Source organism: Panthera leo, chromosome A1 (assembly GCF_018350215.1).
Source record: "Panthera leo isolate Ple1 chromosome A1, P.leo_Ple1_pat1.1, whole genome shotgun sequence".
NCBI classification, from domain to species: Eukaryota; Metazoa; Chordata; class Mammalia; order Carnivora; family Felidae; genus Panthera; species Panthera leo.
In genome coordinates this window covers 158,486,914-158,507,621 of record NC_056679.1, presented here as the reverse complement: position 1 = coordinate 158,507,621, position 20,708 = coordinate 158,486,914, and the positions used below count along the sequence as shown (strand labels likewise).

At 40.1% G+C, this 20,708-nt stretch overlaps 1 protein-coding gene across 2 annotated transcripts in view; it reads right to left on the bottom strand.

The window, feature by feature from the left end:
- Nucleotides 1–14,944, bottom strand: part of LOC122223115 (leucyl and cystinyl aminopeptidase) — a 101,203-nt gene extending 86,259 nt beyond the window's left edge. Inside the window, exon 1 of one of the 2 annotated variants that reach the window (XM_042944264.1) lies at nt 14,847–14,944. In XM_042944264.1, the coding sequence (XP_042800198.1) occupies nt 14,847–14,865 (19 nt within the window). In that variant the 5' untranslated portion in view covers nt 14,866–14,944. Of the gene's footprint in view, nt 1–13,964; nt 14,445–14,846 lie in introns of those variants that run through there. The other variant, XM_042944273.1, reaches the window with a different exon arrangement.
- Nucleotides 14,945–20,708: the final 5,764 nt, after the last annotated feature.

The window sequence follows — 20,708 nt, the reverse complement described above, 5'->3', positions numbered from 1 at the left end:
ATAAAAAGTCTCCTGTTTAAACGTATTCCTGACACTTAAACACCAAGAGACATAAGGCTAATTCTCTATAATATTAATAAGTATTTCAAAGTACTTCGAATGACTGCATTAGGATGAGTGGGTATATCACCTATTTTTATAGAATTCTCGCTCAGTTGGCTGAACTTATGTGTACATGGCAGGGTGTACATGTTTATACTTAATCAGTTTACCATATGTCTTAATTTGGGGGCAAGACAGTTTTAAGCAGATCAGTCCTAGTTCTTAATGGCCCCAAAGAGCCCCAAGAAAAAAAAAAAAAAGACAGCTGATTCTAGTTCTCTTAAAGATCCAGATCATTCTATGGCAGGGCAAGTATGGGACAAAGGGTTTTATAACATTCTAGACAAGCAGAAAACAAAAATAACTGAACTTTGTAGACCTTTAATTCATTATAATTAAGATAAGTCTAAGACATCACTCAAGGGCTGAGAAGTTAAATGATGCATCCATATTAAGTGTTATGTTGGAGGGAGGGGGTATTGGGAAAGAGGGGCAGCTTGTTGAAATCCCTTCAAATATAAACAGAATATAGATAAAAATCCATTTTATAAAGGACAATTGAATACTTTTTTTAAAATCTGTGTCCTCCCTAGAACTATCCAGGGCTGAAATGAAATGACAGTAGAGTCTTCAATTAACCAAGGCATCTGAGGTGTGGCTTGTCAGATATTCCTGGCTAGTACATTTCCTTCTACGACCTAGATCTATCTTAAACTCGCTGCCCAATTCCATCAGCTCCACTTTCTACCCATTGTAGACTCCTAAGGTGTTCGTCTCCAGCCCCTGTAAAAGGCAAGTTTAATGCTTAGAGTGACAGTTCTCAAAGTGCAGTATGGGTACCCTGGAATCCCTCATATTTTTTTAGCGGTCTTCAAGGCCAAAACTGTCTTCACGCTGAGATGTTATCTGCCATTTTCACTCCCATTCTCTTGTAGGTATAGGGGAGTTCTCCATAGGCTACACGCACGACATGAGATACAACAGACTGAATGCAAATCTGAAAATCCAGTTGTGTTCTATTAAGCCAGACATTAAAGAGACTTGCAACAATGTAAGATAATTCCTCCCCTAATTTGTTTTGGATAGCTATTTTTCATTTAAAAATGTCATTTTTTTATTGTCACTATGAAATTTACTAATTTTTATTTTTAAAAAAATTTTCAGTGCTAATTTCTAGTACAGTAAATATCTAGACATATAAACAAAATCTCCTAGAGATTCACAATAATTTGTAAGAGTATAAAAGGGGTCCTGAGACCAAAATACTTAAGAAGCATAACTCTTGCTTTTAAAGATAAATAAAAAATTCCCAAACTCTCCAGATACCATAATTCAAGCACTGAAGTTTCATTATACTGTTTGAAAAAGCATATAGAGTAAATAGATGAAGAAAAATAAATACAGATGGTCCGTATAACTTTATACAAGGGCACAAGGGGTTTTGAATCATCCTGGATTCCTGGGTTCAGAAAAAAAGAACTGAACCATTTGTGTTTCTTTCAGCATCCTTAGGAAGAAGGAATGTAGACTCAACCATTTGTTCCTATGGAAAAATATAATCTTCTTTACCTTGAGATAAACAAACGGTCCAAAATATGGCTGCCTATGTTCCCGAAAATTCACGTGCTGAAATGCATGTGTAACCCCAATGCAACTGTATTTGGAGACAGGGCCTTTAAAGAGATAATTAAGGTTAAATGAAGTCATGGGGGTGGAGCTGGTAAGACGGGTGTTCCTGTAAGAAGAGGAAGAGCCTCAAGAGCTCTGTGCAGAGGAAAAGCCATGTGAGGACACAGCAAGAAGGTGGCCATCTGCAAGCCAGGAAGGGGACTTTCACCAGAAACCAACCATGCTGTCACCTTTACCTTGGACTCCCAACCTCCATAACTGTAAGAAAATAACATTTCTTTGGTTTAAGCCACCCAATCCTGTAGTATTTTGTTATGGTAGCCTGAGCTAATACACTGCCTATACCATTTCTGTATTATAACTCCATAAATATACTGAGACGGGGAGGGATATTTTTAAAAGGGAAGGAGATGTTGAATAAATATCTTCACAGTTTACATATCATAATTTATGTTACTTGGCCACTAAGGAGTTGTTTCAGGTTTTTTCTCAAAATGTCATTTAATTTTTATCCTTTGATTAACCTCGGGACAGAAACCCACATTTTCTTCCTCCTGGTTAGTGTCATGTCTAATATTCATACTTTCATATCTCAGCTCATGCTGTAATACACTTCAACCATTAGTTATTCTGTTGTGTCGACTAATAACCCCTGCCTCTCAATGGTTTTGCCTGATTGACAGCCATGACGTAGTTTCACCTACTCTATTCTACCCATAAGGCCACACGAATGCTTATACATGGCCAATTCATGCCTTCTTCCCAATTCTGGGATAGTAGGAAATTCCTTTTTAAAAGTCTCATTTAATTGGCTTGGGATTTGTCTTTGTGGCTCACTAATGAAGGGCAAAGTCCCCAAGAGTAGGCCAGCCAGAAGGCCCCACAGGACTGCAGGAAAAGAAACTGATTTAACTGCATCACTTTTGTCTCAAATGCAAACCTGCTAACTTTCATCTTGCTTCCCCTCAAACACTACGACCATTTCTTATTTAGCACTATCTTCCCAGTACAAAGCACAGGGTCTGGAAAAAGCAGGTGCTGGAAAGGCGTTTCAGTGGAAAAGAAAGCTGAATGAGCACTGATAAGAATATTCAAAAAAAAACTGATTTGGAATTACTCTACTTGTCTTAGAGAAATTTAAAGAAAAAGGAAAAGAGCACTGAAATTCAACTTTACTTGGGAAAAAAAATTGAAAAAGTAAAAATGAAACACAACTGTTACTTAAAGTTTGTTCTGGAGTTGCATGAAGTAATATTAGTCTCAGATAACATTTAATGAGCATCTAATATGTGTATCTAATGTGTGGAGCACTATGTTGGGCACCAACTCTATTAGGAACTAAATATAGGACAACTGTGTGCTTTCTGTCATATGTAATTGATGGTTCCTGGCTGAACAAGCATGTACATTTATACAGAACAGGAAATGTGGTTTTCACCATTCAGAAAATGGAGTCCTAAACAAATGGTACCTCTGCTTTCATAATATACCATTTATGCCTCTTTGAACATTCTTGGGAAGAAACATGAACTCCAATAACTTATTCCTGTGAGAAAACACTATTTTCTGAACACTGAGGCTTCCTAGGAAAAATTGTGACTCAAGGAGAGGAATGCCTCTACTATGTTCCCATGCAACCCAGCCATACAGCCACTTGAAGGATTATTTCTTACTTCCTTCACCTTGCTATTGTCCAAAATCACTACCTTATATGATTCAGAAGTTCAGGATATTATCTTAGCGAGGAAAAAAAAACAACAACAACAACAGGCAACAGGCCTAGAGACTTCTGGCAGGGTGGATGGAGGTAGGGAGGTAAATTGCCATAAATCACAACAGATTCTCAGAGCCAAAGAGGGGCTGCCAAGTTACATTCCTTTAGCAAAAATAATAACAAAATACAGTGTCACAGGTACTAGCACAACTATAAATTCACTAGTAAAACTAGTTTCTTATTAAGCTTCTGTGAGGACACAAACAAAACAGGTAAGAATTTAAACACATTATATTAGAGACATGTTTGTTTGCATTCCCGACGTCTGAAATACAGGCCTTGTTACCAGTTAAAGAAGTACCTTTATTCTATACCTTCATGTTAACACTACCCCTTTTAGTCTTGAATTCCTGTTTCAACCCCACCCAAGAGACAAAATATATTTAATACCTGATTTAACACCAAAACAAGTTCTACTTGTATGAAGTGTGTATGAAGCGAGGTGTGCTTATTCCATTTGCTTGACAGAAAAAGAACTAAACTGGATGTAGAAATGAATAGTTCCTCTACTCTTAGGCAACACTTCCCTCCAAGTGTTACAAATGCATAATTGTTAATAAATATGAAATGGAAAGAATCCTATACTGACCTAAAGCCTTTAGTAAACAAGATACAAGAAATATCATTTGTGGCCCAACTTTCAAAATCTCACTATGGCAGGAATGTGCCATATCACCATGTCTCCTAGACCTCAGTGATATCAGAAAAAGTTTTGAGCTTCTGTGCACATTTTAGTTTTTTAACTAAACATATTAAAACATCTTTATATTATCTTGTTTTAAATTTTTTAATGTTTATTAATTTTGAGACAGAGACAGAGTGTGAGCAGGGGAGAGGCAGAGAGAGAGAGGGAGACACAGAAACTGAAACAGGCTCCAGACTCTGAACTGTCAGCACAGAGCCCGACGCCGGCCTCGAACCCATGAACTGGGAGATCATGACCTGAGCCAAAGTCAGATGCTTAACCGACTGAGCCACCCAGGCGCACTGATATTATCTTTAAGAGTCACAGAGCCAGTGAGTAAGGAGCCAGGATTTGAAGGCCGGCAGTATGAATTACTTTGCACTATTATGCTACACGATAGTAGTCTTACAAAAGGAGGTAGATTCATGGGTAGATCTCCAAATGAAAAAATAAAAGTATAAAACCAAAACTATTTAAGGAAAGCAGTGTGGGATAGGACCAGTGCTCCTCCAAACCTGACCGTTTTCGAAGAGAGGATACTAAATTGTGTGTTCATATACCTTTCTTCAAAATTTATTCTGCTGGATGTAAGCTTTCCAAGGGCAAACAGAGACAATACTGCACTCTTACTTGACTCCAGCTTTAAGAATAAAGCTTAGGGGGCACCTGGGTGGTTCAGTCGGTTAAGCATGCAACTTCAGCTCAGGTTATGTTCTCGTGGTTCATGGGTTTGATCCCCTTGTCCGGCTCTGTGCTGACAGCTCAGAACCTGGAACCTGCTTCGGATTCTGTGTCTCCCTCTATCTGCCCCTTCCCCACTTGCACTCTTTCTGTCTCTCAAAAATGAATAAACGTTAAAAAAAAATTTAAAATTAAAAAAAAGAATAAAGCTTGGAACAAGTTAGCACATAGTGAAGGTATATTTTAATATATTTATTTGAGAAAGGTATCTTTTTAAAAACTATTATTTTTTTAAAAGAAGAGATAAGTAGGGACCTGTCAAAAACAAATTTAAAAAATACTTGTTAACTGATGCAGTTTAAAATGGTATGCAAGAAGAATCTGTATTAAAATAATCCCTCTGGGCTTCTTCTCTGACCCCCAGTGCTGATTCCCCAAAAGAAGAATGGACCAAGGAGACATGGAACACTAATTTTGGTTTGTAATATTTTTAGTCTTGATAAAAATAAGAAATGAAGAAAAGCATTAGCAAGATGTAAAAAGGAAGAAATTCAAAATGAAAAAAGCAAATAAAGAACAACAAAAATACATTTGAATCCCGGTATTACCTGGTTTCTATAAAATAGACTTAAGACCAAGCATTCATCTAAAAAAATTTTTCTACAATAAATTCTGTGTGTGTGTGTGTGTATTCATTTCTGTATTTATTTTCTCCAGTTGTTATAATGGAATAAAGAACCAAGAAAATATAAAATTTACAATAATGTACAAAGTCCTAGCAATAACCATTTAATTCTATTGAACAACCACCATTCAAAAACACTGTCAATTCCACAGAGGAAATACTCTACTTAAAATTCTGGCCAGAGGGCACCTAAAACACATCAATTTAACAAGTGCAACAAGATATCCCATGGACTAAAGAATACAGACAAACAGTACAGAGTATTGTCATAAGGATCAGAATTCACAAAAAGACATGCCATTTTATTCACTTAAAAGTTAGCTAATATTCTTATGGGGAAAAATTAAAATTATTGTAGCTTAGTTTTCAATTTTCTTTTCTTTTCTAGGCTACATTATTTACCATAATGTTTATATTTATATTGAACTTATCCTCCAATCAAATTTATAATCTTTATCACATATAGTAATTTTTAAAATATTTCCTTATAACATAAGTCCCACAGTCCTTGACAATCCTCAGGGCACCTCTGAGAAAGATTTAGCCATAAAAAGTAATTGAAATTGTCAATGCATCCTAAATACTTATGCTCATCAATCTTTCAGGTAAATCTACATAACTACAAATACTTTGTAAAGATTTAAAGCTAAAAGGTTTATTTTTAATTCCATCAAATATTTGGATATAGTTCCAAAAGAATCTTAACATATTCATATACGTATAACGTATTCATTATATAAAATGAAAAATGGCATTAGGCATAAAAAATACCTGTGAGTGATTTAAAGAGAATGCCTATCACCGAATGAGGTCTGCAAAGAAAATTTATGAGGACTCTTCAGTGTATGCAGAATGCTTTTGAGCTAGAAAATACCTCAATTGGTGAATAAATTTGCTAGACCTGATGTCAGAGGGATTTGAAAAAAAACTATTTTGCTGATAATTCTGAAATACTTTTCCATCTGACTCATCAGACTGATAAAATTCAAGGTAAATGATAATCTTAAATCTTCATAGTAAAAACTTTGCCATCAATTTACAACTTGCTGAGGGTTAATTTGACTATCATTAACCCACTGAAAAATATAGTGGTGATTATCCAAAAGTCTGGGATTATAACTACATTTTTGTCCACCAATAGTCACTGTCATTTCATTATCTGCCAAGAAAAGCTTCTATGCGTGAATTCAAGTTTTTATCTCAACAATGTTTCCTGAATTGGCAGTTAATTAAACTACAACCATGTACCGAACTGCAATGAACTGCACTAGAGCAAAGTTAGCTACACTGTAGTGAACATGTGCTTATTTCTACCTACTTCAAAACACTATCATCTAATCCCCAAGTCAGACTGGACCCTCCTTCTACGTTCAAGTATTTTTCTGTGTGCTTCCTCCAAATGAAAACTTACAAGCTTCTCACAGTAACCTGTACTAAGGAAGATGGATGTGAGGCTGCTGTTGTAAACAGCAAAGCATTTCTTATTCCTACTAACACTCACTACATCCACGCGGAGTTGTTTTCTTAATCTAGCCAGCCAATCTAGATACTGAAAGGACAATGTCAGTGGCCCAAAGGGCTTAGGTACTTGGCACTTAGTTTAAAGGGCAGAGAAAATACTGCTAATAAGTATAAAAAGGAAGCAGCCCAAGCTCATGGACATTATTTTGATAAATCTTGGACATACTCATTCCTTCCACCAGGCTCTAAGGTCCACAGCAGCCCCCCTAAATCACTGAGGGCATTCTGACAATTATGGAACAAGAAGAAACCAGACAAGGATCAAACAACTTCTGCCTTCGAATCCCACTACCAATACCAAGTTAAAGAAAGATCTTTAAAACAATTTTCTCTCTTCAATCACTCCCACTAATCACCATGCATTTTTCCTCTGAAGAAAACCCTGGAGTGGTGCAATGCTGTTGAGATGATGACTGTTCTAACAGCTATTTTAAATCTTAGGAAATAAGTTTCAGCTGTGAGAAATACCATTACCCCCCCCCCCCCCGCCCCCCCACAAAGCTTCCCTGCCCACCTGAAAGTTGGTCTAGGACAGTGAATGCCTAAGACAGTTGTTTACGAAACACTACCACAGAGCCCTGGCCATTATTTGCTGCAAGATCTAGGAAGGAAAGGAGCACACCCAACCCACAAAAATACCCATTCTCTCACTGTAGTTGTCATTCTCCTTTAGCCCAGTTTATGAAATTCTCCCCAGAGAAGCATAAGGAAGCCTTTAACTCCCTTCATCCCAGATCACTGGTTTGGCCTCCCTGACAGCACCAGGGGGCTAGAGAAAACTCTGGTCTGTCCAATCCCCAATCCACAAAAGTCCAGACAACTGGCTTAAATTTTGTTTTGGTGACTGCATTCTTGACATATGTGGAAGGAATGCCCAGGAGACCTTCATTAAGCAGTAATACACACTAAAGGAAAAGACTTCAAAGAGCCTTGTACAACTGAACTTACTTCTCCATTGTTTTTTCAAACTCCCTTAGAAGCCTGAATTTTCTTTATTTGGTCAATGAACTGGTTTCCTCCAAGTTTAGATGCAAGGGTTGAAATTTTTAAAAAATAAATTGGTTCATAGGGCACCTGGGTGGCTCAGTGGGTTAAGCATCCAACTTCGGCTCAGGTCATGATCTCACAGTTCACGGGTTTGTGTCCCGGATCCAGCCCTGTGCTGACAGCTCAGTTCAGAATCTGTGTCTCCCTCTCTGCCCCTCCCCCACTAGCACTCACTTTTTCTCAAAAATAAATAAACATTAAAAAAGACTTTAAAAAAGTAGGGGCGCCTGGGTGGCTCAGTCAGTTAAGCATCCGACTTCAGCTCAGGTCACGATCTCGCAGTCCGTGAGTTCGAGCCCCGCGTCGGGCTCTGGGCTGATGGCTCAGAGCCTGGAGCCTGCTTCCGATTCTGTGTCTTCCTCTCTCTCTGCCCCTCCCCTGTTCTTGCTCTGTCTCTCTCTGTCCCAAAAATAAATAAACGTTAAAAAAAAAAAAATTAAAAAAAAAAAAAAGTAGGGGCACCTGGGTGGCTCAGTCGGTTAAGCATCTGACTTCAGCTCAGGTCATGATCTTACAGTCTGTGAGTTCAAGCCCTGCATCAGGCTCTGTGCTGACAGCTCAGAGCCTGGAGCCTGCTTCGGATTCTGTATCTCCGTCTCTCTCTGCCCCTCCCCTGCTCATGCTCTGTCTCTCTCTGTCTCAAAAGTAAATAAAAATATTAAAAAAAATTTTAAAAATATAAATTGGTTCATTGTTCACTCATAAGCATCAGTACAAAAGTGGAGCAAAAACAGGTAATAAAAAACAGTGACTACTATCATGATAGTCCTACAGAGTCAATGGCTCTAGGGGCACGTGGGTGGCTCAGTAGGTTAAACATCTGACTCTTGATTTCAGCTGAGGTCATGATCTCACGGTTCATGAGACCGAGCCCCACCTCAGGCTCCATGCTGATAGTGTGGAGCCTGCTTGGGATTCTCTCTCCTGCCCATCTCTCTCTTTCTCTCAAAATAAATAAATAAACTTTAAAAAAAGAAGTCAATGGCTCTATATTCTTCACATTCAGTAGAGAGAACAGTCTTAACTCACAAGTGACTATGCATTTTCTGACTATGATAGAGAGAAATATGTAGCATGATTAAACTTGTGTCAAATGTTTTCTATCTCCTTCTAAGGTTTCCAAATGCCATTCTTAACTCACTCATCCCCTTACTCCTCAATTCCTTTTGTCTAATCAGTCCTTTTGTCTACTTGCCCCTTCCAAACCCAACTCCTCCATCTTTTGACCTCATACATCAGTGTCCTGCTCCCCAAACTAAACTAACTTCTCAAAGATTTGCAAGGCTCAAGGTATGACCATTTTGGAAATCTATGCCTTATCAGTTTCCCCCTTTACCTTAAATCTCTACATTTCTCTCATCTTCATCACTAATTCTCTTAAGTCTCAATTTTCCCTAAAGATCTTTGGTTTCAAAGTCCTACAGGTGCTACCAGGACAATCACGAACGGATTACAACAACAAATAAGGCTGCAAGGGAATCCTGACCATCCTTCCATAGATTCAGGAACAAGAACTATTTTGTTTCTGTCATATTTACTGCACAGAAACACCAGGGCAATGAGCAGCTTTTTTCACAAAGGCCACCAGATATACAAGGAGCTGAACCACCACAAAGCCTCCAAAATTTCCCTCCATTCTCATTCCTGGTTTCCTGTGAATGCTCAGAAAAGGTATATAGCTAGAGACTCAAATTAAAAAAAAAAAAAGAAAAGAAAGAAAAGAAAGAAAAGAAAAGAAAAAAGAAAAGAGAAAAGAAAAGAAAAGAAAAGAAAAAAGAAAAGAAAAGAAAAGAAAAAAGACATTCTCTGGTTGCTCCAATAATATTATGGAAAGATCTACTGGTATTATTAGCTCCAGCTCCGACTTCCTACAGTTTTCAAGACATGAGGTAACTACCTGACAGAACATGGCTACACTGTCCTCATCTCTACTGCCAAAAGCCATGGGCCCAATGTAGCTCCATCACAACTTCAAGGGTAACCTTGGATAAATTCCTTCATATCTCAATTTCCTAACGCTTTCACAGAAAGGGTTGAAAATGTTTTCACTCCTTAACAGGAGTATCATACCGCATCATTAGAAATGTGAACTTATTGGTGGCAAATGTTATATGAACAGGTTTTAATACAATTCTGTACATTTATTTCATAATTAGAAAACTATCTTAACGTTTTATTGTTTTGTTTGTTTCTTCTAGATTTCTTAGTTTTATATTAGCATGAAAGCAAAACTAGATTCTTCCATTTCATTTCTCTCATTGAGGTCAGCATTACCTGATAACAGGTTTGTGGGTTTCTTGCAACTGTGCCCAGCAAAAAATCTACTTGTAAGTGGGCGTTCAAAAAACAGTGTTTGAATGAACTCCTGAAGAGGAAATCACCCCTGGCTTATTTTCTATATGGTAATTTCCTTATAACCAATCTCTCTAGTTATATATCTTTCAATTCTCAAGGATCATCTGTAGACAAGCTTATTTTAATTGCTCCTAAAATATGCTGTTTGTCTCAAGACACTCCTTTTTTGGAAATTGTTACAAAGCAAAGGACTATGCCCCCGCCTCCACTGTTTTCCTTAAAAACTGGATAGTTTCTAGTTATAGCCTCAACCCTAGAATATTAAATCATGTTAATACTTGATTCCTATACAGTCCTATTTCACTTAAATGAAACAGAACATTCAAGACAGAGGATAAAAACATATTTTAACTTCAATCACATAGAGAAACTATGATCTTCCATTTTTTAAGGATTTTCTTTCAACATGGTTATTTATCACAAAAGAAATAGTGTGTGTGCATATATATATATATATATATATATATATATATATATGCACATACGTATGGTAAGCTCATATTTTTGACAGATGATGCTAATTTTTTTTAAAGAAATGCATAACTATAGGACAAGTGTTATTTGTAAGATAAAAAGATGGGGGTGCCTGGGTGGTTCAGTCCTTTAAGCGGCCAACTTTGGCTCAGGTCATGATCCAACTTCCTTTGGCTCAGGTCATGATCTCATGGTTCATGGGTTCGAGCCCCTCATTGCACTCTCTGATGTCAGCGTGGAACCCGCTTCAGATCCTCTGTCCCCCCCGCCCTCTCTGCCCCTCCCCATTCACGCTCTCTCTCAAAAATAAACATTTAAAAAAAAGATGAAATCACAATTTTATACTACAGCCTATGAATATCTAATTTGTTGTCCAACTTCTCATTTTGGAAGTTGGGTAATATTTTTGATTGGATGCCAATCTAAAAACAAAAACAAAACCATTTCTAAGACAGGTAAATCCCCCTTGTTTGATCATATACCAGGTTGTAGTACCAAAGTGATTCCTTGGGGCTTTGTTCATAAGAAAAAAAGACAAACTGTTTAACTTATGTTTTCAGTTCTGGGACTTCAAAATATCAATGCTTCTCCATCCTCTAGATACCACAAACTAGAAAGCAAAGGGGAAAAATATATAAATACATATACACAAAAACATATACATATATGTGTATGTTTATATATATGTTTATATATAAACGTGTGTGTGTGTGTGTGTGTGTGTGTGTGTGTGTATATACACGGCAGGAAAAGAAGTCCTTTTCGATCAGTACACATCTAAATCCTGAATTTGCCTACCTGATAAAGTTCTCAAAAGCTCCCTTCTGGTGAATACTTCTAGTATCCTCAAAATTAAGTTGTACATTTCTAGGCCCAACCTCAGACCTCCTTAATCATATTCTAAGAGTGAGCTTTGGCATTTACATTCCTTAACATGAATTTAAATTATTTTGAAATACCCAAATCCTATATGTAAATGAGAATAAAGAAATAAAGAGAAATAAAGCTACACAGTCACCAAATAATCACTTGCCCTAATCTAGTACATCTATCAAAAGACCTAGAGAATTGCCAGCAATTTTTTGTTTTGTTTTTGGTAATATATAAATTACTACTTCTTAAGAGTTTCACCTCTAACTGCCTAACAGGACATAATAGCTACTGCCAAATAATCTTTAGTACTGGTCCAGTGCATCTTTCTCCCCATAAAAAGTCACCAAAAATCCAAAACCAAACTGGATATCTAGTCTTCAATGTAATTGTCAGCAGTCCCTTCCGAGGGCAAGATCAAAAATATCTCCTGAGCCTAATGGCACTAGGATTCCTTCTTACAAGCCCTTTCTGTAGGTAAGCATATTAAATAGATTACAGCAGTATGTTAGCTGGACAGGTTAACATAGGATACTCATCAAATGAACCCATTATCAGCAGGCAGAGAGCAGTGCCCAAGAAAAATGAACCACACACACAGCAAGTTTTGACAGAAAACTGGGAAAGCAGAGAAAGTCGTATTGGAATCGATGCGTACTGACAGTCAAAATGACAAAACAAACTAAATGTGCCTCCTTTACAAATTTCTAGGTCAGAGGGTGAAACCATTGACAAGATTTTAATTGGAAGCTATGTGGTTCTGAACTGCTGAAAATGGTTTTGTTAAGCTCTCACACCTCTCTATATATGTAGGGATATATCAAAAAGTGGTGAAGATTTTATTAAAAGAGGATGAATGTGCAATAAAAGCCAGTATCAAGCTCAGTAAATCCTGTGATTATAAATTCAATGGATAATGAAATACTCTACACCAAGACACCCAGACCTAGGGGAGAAGAATTAGATGTACCTATCCTTTGTACTCAACAGGATTAAGTACAAAGATAAACATACTTTCCACTATACCAAGTCCTGTTTAAAGACACTAGAAAATTGTACAGCTATCCTTCAAAAGTTCTGAAATAAATAACCAGTCCAGTGCTTAAACCTGAAAAGCACTTTAAATTGCTAGGAGCTAATTTTTTTTACTTTAGATATTGTAGTTTCTATTTCTTTGTAAAGGACACTAGATAAGCTTCCAAGGAGTGATTAACATATTAAAATGATGCACTGTCAAACTGTCTCCAACAGATTCTGGAAATCTGGAAGACTGATAGGAAACGGATTAAAAATCCAATTTCCTACATAAAAGTTAAAGCACTGCTTCCTTTTTGTTCTTCTCTCTGGGACTTTCCATTCACCTCTCAAATGTGACAATTGGCAAATATTCACATCTAGAGGAACATGTTTTAAGCGGAGAAAAGGCCCTAGTTCAAAGACTTGAGAATGTACTTTAATTCTGGAGGCACAGGTCCACCACATCAGCTAGCAATAATCTTAACCAAATGGGTGACTCAGCCTTGTTGTGGGGAATTTTTTTAAGTGAAAGTTCACATTTAAAATCCTACAAACATGAAAGCTCCAAGTATTCTAACCAGGACAAAGAAAAATCCTGGGAATAGTCATTTGAAAGGATTTAATGATTTGTATCAAACATATTTTACACTAAAATACTAGATGGTCTCAAAGTTTACTTTTAGCTCAAATTTTCCTTAATTCTTGGTAACTTTACCCGACTATTTTTAGAGCAATAGTAATAACAAATAGAACCTGAACGAGAAAAAAAATTCAGAAATAAAGTTGTCATCTTTAAGCCTAATTAGTACAGACAGGAAGATGGCAGTAGAATAAAGCATTCTGAATTAAGGACAAGGAGAAAAGAACGAGTAATTCGAGTAATTCGCAGTCCCATGAATGAAGCACAGCACACGACAAAGTCTGGCTAGGGTTTGGGATATAGTGGACAATGTCTCTGTCTCTTGAGTGGCAAGTGACCCACCTAAACAGGAGTAGATGTTGGCTTCTATTAATGCGACAAACTGTCTACCTTAAGTAACCAACCACCCGCAAGAAAACACATGTCAACTAGGGACTAAATCGTCTAGTTTCACTGTGAATTCTCCCTTACTGGCAGTATTCCTACTCTCTGCCCCAAAAGGGAATCCATATACTCAACGCCACAAAATGGTAACGCATCTCACCCCTGTATTGTGACTCTGGCACTTCTGGTCCAAACAAAAGCCATCGGTTTTAACTAGGGTGGGATTTATTCTGTCCATTCAGTACAGAGCTGTGGCTGTTTGCAGGGCATCCTGCAGGCTCCTGCTTTGACTCTCCCCTCAAGTCACATTGTGATATCACCATGACGGACCCCTGATATTTCATGAGCCTTAGACTGAAACACTGGTATTATCAGAAACCCGTGAAGGGAAGCTTGAACGCCCTGCGGAGTGCCTCAGCAACAGCGGGGAGGGTGCCAATGCGGGCGGGCACCTATTGGGCACAGAACAGGACTATGCAAGCCTTTCCGCAAGTTTCCCTTCCTTCCACTAAATTAACCTGCAAAGCCCCCCACCCCCCACCCCGCCCCATTAGGAAAAGTCACGCCGGCAACTCGAGGAAGGACAGGGGAGACCTCTCTCCTTGCACCACAGAAGTTTGGTTTGGCAGTGACCGAGGCTTAACCCTTCCTGCCAAAGAGCCGAGGCCGACAACCGTCTTCTCCAGGGGCAAACCCTCGCGGCCAACTTTCCCCTCCTCTGCGCAAAGCAACCCAAACTTTGCTGTTCGCCCACCTGGCCGCGCAGCGGGTCTGGCGGCACCCGACGCCTCCTGATCCTCGGCAGGCGATGGCACTGACCTTCACGCCAGCCCCTAGTCCCGCGCCGGCCTCTGCCCGCTCGCCCACCCACCCCAGCCTCTAGCTGCCTTCCCCAGTCGGCTTCCACCTCCCCTAAACCCTCGTGGGAAGAAGCCCACGGTGGAGAGCGACTGCAGCCCGACCGACCCCGCGTGTCACGACAGCCAATGTCCCTCTGCTCCCCAGAGAGTCCCGGCCCCGACGCCTCTGGCTGCCTACTCACCGTTAGTAAAGGGATCCATTTTCCCCCCGCCGCGGCTCCTTACAGCCTAAGCGCCCAAGCTTCCTACTCCAAGAACTGAAGCGGCCCTGTCGACTGAGCATGCCCAGCGCGGCCGCGGAGGGCTGTCGGGGAGGTGCAGCGAGGGGCGGCGCCGCTCCGCCGCTCTGAGGTTCCGCTGCTCCGGGTTTTGCAACAGCTGCAGAAACAGCGAGGGAGGCCAGAGGGAAAAACACCGCACCGCCCGAGGCCACCTCTCGAGAGAGGAAGGGGAGGAGCAGGTTAGAGCTGGAGGCAGCCTCGTGGGCGGGGCCCGACGAGGCCCCGCCCCTCCAGAAAGTGGGGCTGCTCGAGCTCTTCAGTGCTGGGGGACAGTAGTCAGTCATTTAGCAAATGTGACGGTCTACTGCTTGCCGGCCCGGCCAAGTCTTAGGCGCCGGAGCCGGACACTGCGCCCAAAAAACAACGACCATTGCCCCGTGTAGTGGACATTGCACAGACAGACAATAAACAGACACAGAAGGCACACAAGACTAAAAGATTTGTCCCGCTGAGCATTAAAGGGTGATGTGATGGAGAGTGAGTGGAGAGCTAATTAAGACGGCGTGGTGAAAAGAGGCCTTGCTGACAGGTGCCACTGAGACAGCGATCTGAAGGCAGAGCTCGCGCCTGCGGGCGCAGGTCGCTCCCCGGAATGCGAAGCTTCGGTTTCCCTGGGGAGACTGGTTCCAGATTGCCCACTTCGCCAAGACCCAAGGGAGTAGGGGCTGTGGGTCATGCCCACAACAGAGTGGTCCCTTGCGGTCGTTGGCCAGCCAACTGAAGCGAGGGCGAGGACCCCCGCAGGGTCCGAAATGCCCGGGTTCAAGTCCTCAGGCCACAGGTTCCGGGCGCGGCCTCTACATGCAGGCAGATCACAAAACCTGGCTCTGGATTCCCCCGGGCTGCGGGCGCCGCAGTTTGTGAGCAGAAGGCCTGCCGGAGCCTAGCTTTGAATCAACACCTGCGGCTCCCTTGGGTGCAGCTGCTGGGGCCCACGGACAGGCCTGGCGGAGCAAGTTGGAGAAACGGAAACTCTCTTAGCCTGTCCCGCCTCTCCTACTCGCGCCATTGCCTCCAATCCCGAGACAGCATTGTTTTCAATGTCAAATCCAGGCATACCCGACGAACCTTCGGAATGGAAGGACCAGGGGCCCAGTGAGCCCCGAGTTCGTGGGGACCTGCCTCCTTATCCCTTGTTCGAAATGGCATCGCCGCCACGCTCGCAGCGAAAGCCTCGGCCCTCCCAGCGCGCAGCCACAGCCTCCTTCCCCTCCTCCACTCTCGCAGCCCTGGCCCCTGCAGCGACTTGGCTCTGGCTGTGCCTCCCTGCGCCTGCCAACTGTCACACACTCCTCCGTGGCTGTCAAAAGCAGGACGTCGGGTGCAAACAAGCCGCCGACGAGCGCAAACAGCCTGGGCGAACAAGGACGCCTGGGGTGCCGTTTAACCCGCACGGAATTAGAAATTAGGTTTTAGAGAAGTGAAATATATGTGCAATATTGTATTTTTGAATGTCAGTTGTACTAAATCACCCACTTTCCACTCACGCTTTAAAACCTCCAATGGATACAATAAAAGTGAAACTCCTGGTCTAACTCTGGAACCTCATCTACACTTGCTAACGATGTTTTGGCCACAGAGGCCTTCTTTCAGTCCCTGGAAGTCCCCAAATTCTACCCGGCATTGTTAACTATTCCTCTTGCATGTTCCTTGCGCAAGAAGGATCCCTTCTGCCTGGTACTTCGCCTGCTGGTATCTTCTTGTCATTTAGGTCTCAGCTCAAATGTCACCTCTGCAGAGAGCCTTTACCTGACCACAGTGGAAAATAGCCACATAGTGTCTTCTCTAAAGACTGGGCCCTCTTCTCTTTTCCTCACAGCACTCATCACTCTCTGAAACAATGTTTCTGTTTGTTGTTTCATTATTCTCAAACTCCCTCTCAAGAATGTAAGCTCCATGACTGCAGGGTCATTACCTTTTAAGGGCTGTATCCTACCGAAGATAAGTATGCCATAAATAATTTATGAATGAATTTGTGAACAGATGCGATGGTAGTTAGAGTTCTAGTTCACTTGGAATGTTGAAAACTCTGCCAGAGAACATCTCTGTATTGAGTGCTGTCTTTGTGATCAGTCCAGAGAAGATGTCAACCTTAGGATACCTCAAAGCTGCTCTCTCCCTACTGTGTTAAAGATAATCAGAGGCCTTAGGCTGCCTCCTCCCCCAGGCACTTCAGAAGCCCAAACAGGAAGTGAACCACATGATTGGTACCATCTGTGCTCAGATATTATATAGTATTCGCAGTGCTCAGATATTATATAGTATACGCAGGGCCGGATTTTGTTAAAAGAACTCTGCATCTTATATTGCTCAGAAAAATAGACTCATCCTTATACTTTAGGTCATGACATGTTCTTTTGGAGTTATTTTTGCAGTCAAAGCACTTAATATCAGAGATATTTAAAACTCCCCAGAGTGTCAAATCACCTCATCTCACCTTACCTGTAAGCTAGAGTCTATCATGCTTTTAAGTGTGAAACACGTTATCTTGTGTTTTGTCTTAAATACTTTAATTCTGCAGAGACTTGTGGTAAAAATGCTTCACCACTGCAGTAGCAAATATAGGTGGGTCATGTCTACCTGAGATTTCTTTGAAATAGAGATAAATAATTTCTTTGTCCTCTTTGCCAACCTCTTGCCTCCCATCCCTCCCATTCCTACATACACACACACACACACACACACACACACACACACACATACTCATACACACAGACATTAAGGACATTTAAAACTTGTGGCTTTGTAATAGAGGTAAAAGAAGTGAACAACTAAAATATTTCAGAATCCTGCCTACCCTCAAAAGAATAATAATAAATTTTGTTTTGCTGTATTCTGGGATTTCTTTGTGGGTATTTTTATTTATTTGGATACCATTTTACATTTGACTTCGTGAAGACTTTTTGAGGGAACACAGTTTCACAAATTTGCTATTGATTATGTGTCAGTCTTTAACTTCCTCTTCTCCTCCTACCCAGAGTTGCTTCTTTAAGGATATAATACTTTAAATTATAATGAAGTTATTATTCATTATCAGAGGAGATAGTGTGACATTATCTTCTATACCCATTTACTATTTTCAAAATTCTTGCTGCCTACCATTTAATATTTGAAAACCAAAAATTTGGAGGACTAAATACAATATATAATAAATAACATGAAAGGAAAAAATATAAGCTCCCTGAGTAACAAATAGCATGTATTTATAAAAAGGCAGCAAATTTGCTAATCAATGGATATAGAAACATTTTTTTAAATCAAAATAAAGAATTTGGTCTGCCATGGATCATCTAATCGAAGTCTCAATTTAATGGATAAGATGAATTCTGGAGAAGCTGGAGGATTTATTCACAGTCCCATAGCAGACAGAGACTAGAAGTCAGGTGATCTGTGTTCTAAACCAATGCTCGGGAGTTTGTGGTTGCTTTCCAATTCTCACAGGAAACTTAGGGTCATTGGCAATAATACACAAAAGGGATACGTAGTCAACAGAAATATAGCTAGCTTCATCCTACTAGAATATGGTTCCATTAATTATTTAATTGATATTCCTATTTAATTTGCTAATATTCCATGTGACCGTTATGTTTAGCATTATTAAATATATTTTCTAATTACTCTGAAATAAGCTGAACAATACCTTAATTTGGTGCAAAAATCTGAAAATAATATTTATTCAGCACTCTTTTTTTTAATTTTTGTTAATGTTTATTTATTTTTGACAGAGAGAGAGAGAGAAAGAGAGAGAGAGACAGAGCATGAGCAGGGGAGGGGCAGAGGGAGAGGGAGACACAGAATCTGAGGCAGGCTCCAGGCTCTGAGCTGTCAGCACAGAGGCTGACACAGGGCTCGAACTCACAGACGGTGTGATCGTGACTTGAGCTGAAGTCAGACACTCAACGGAGTGAGCCACCCAGGCGCCCCTATTCAGCACTCTTGAATACACAGAGGATGATGCTTGTTTCCAGGACAAAGGTGACCACCATGAGGTTTCCAGTGACTCCAGACTCTACCCAGTCAACTTAAGGACCAGAGGAATCAGTGTCTCATTACATCTGTAGCCTATTTGCAACACACATGCTCTGCATCATTTAGTGATGTTTGAAGCTATAACAAGTTAAGAAATGTTTAGAGCACGAAGGAAAGCAGAACAATTATGCAACAGAGTTCTTGTAGAGCTTAAACATTAGCAAAAAGATTCAGTTAAATAAACTAGAAGGTTATTAGAAAGGAACAGTTATATAGTAAGTCAGATGCTTTGAACTACAAGAATCAATATGCTGAATCAAACTAGCACGGACATCAAGGAAATTTTTCATCTCATGTTAAGTGCAGAGATAGAACAGTGTCTGGTCACAGCTCCCAACCTCACCGAGAACCCAGCTTCTCATTCTGTCTACTCTGTGAACAATTTTCCGAAAGACTGAGTGTCATGTGGACAAAAAGGGGTTGCATCAGAGAAGGCAGAAGGAATATTTTCTTTGGTGTGTCTTCCTCAAGAGCAAGGAAACTTTTCTCAAAAATCCCCCATTAAGATTCTCCCTAGGTTTCAATTGCCAAAACTGCATTTTGTACATTTCCAAACCAATCACTAGAAATAAAAACAGGGTTACTATGAGTGGTTCCTTACACAAAGTAGAGTTTAGGAATGCTGAGTTAGGATTACTTCCCTGTTTCATATGGGAGAGGTGGGGGGACTTGGGCAAAATAATTTTTATTATTCAGAAGGGTGAAGGGAGGGTTAAGCAACCAAAATATCAAGCAGGCAGTCTAAATGTCAACTGAAGGTTATGAACACTGATATATTTTAATAATATTTTGATAATTTCTTTAAACCCTAAGACATTTGTCACAGGAAAAGTAAAGACAGAGCCCAATTCAATGTAATTTTGCATATAATTTATCAATGTAATCAGGATTCCAAACCAAGAAACGGTATATTATTAAACTTCAAATTCTGATCTGGAAGTAACTACTAAAATAGAAAAATAAATTGGACATTTATATTTGTTTGTGAAGGCTGTTGTAAAAGTTATCACAATCTAGGTAGCTTAAGCAACAGAAATGTATTGTCTCATAGTTCTGGAGGTTAGAAACCTAAGATCAAGGAGTCAGCAGGGCCATGTTCTCTCTGAAGGCACCAGGGAAAGATACGTTCCAGGACTCTATCCTAGCTTCCTTGGCTGGTGGCAGTGTAACTTCAGTCTTCAGGTGGCATTCTCCCTGTGTGCACACCTGAGTCCATATTTTCCCTTTTAATAAGGGAAACTAGTCACACTGGATCAGGCGCCCACCCTTCAACAGTATGACCTCATCTTAACTAATTAAATCTACAAAGATCTTATTTCCAAGTAAAGTCACATTCTGAGGTAATGAGGGCTATGACTTCAACATGCGAATTTGGGAGGAGGGGGCGGTGCACAATTCAACTCATTATAGCAGTATCTTTCTAACAAAGTTGAAGATAAGTATCAAGAAAGATTTGACTTCAAAGGATATCATCAGGAAGTAAAAAGACAACACACAAAATGGGAGAAAATATTTGCAAATCATATACCTCACAAGGGACTTGTATCAAGAATATATAAAGAACTCTTGCAACTCAAGAATAAAAGACAAGTCAATTAAAAATGAGCAGAAGATCTGAATAGACATTTCTCCAGTGAAGACATACACATGACCAATAAACACATGAAAGGAGGGTCAATATCATTAGCCATTAAGCAAATGCAAATCAAAACCCCAATGAGATGCCACTTCACA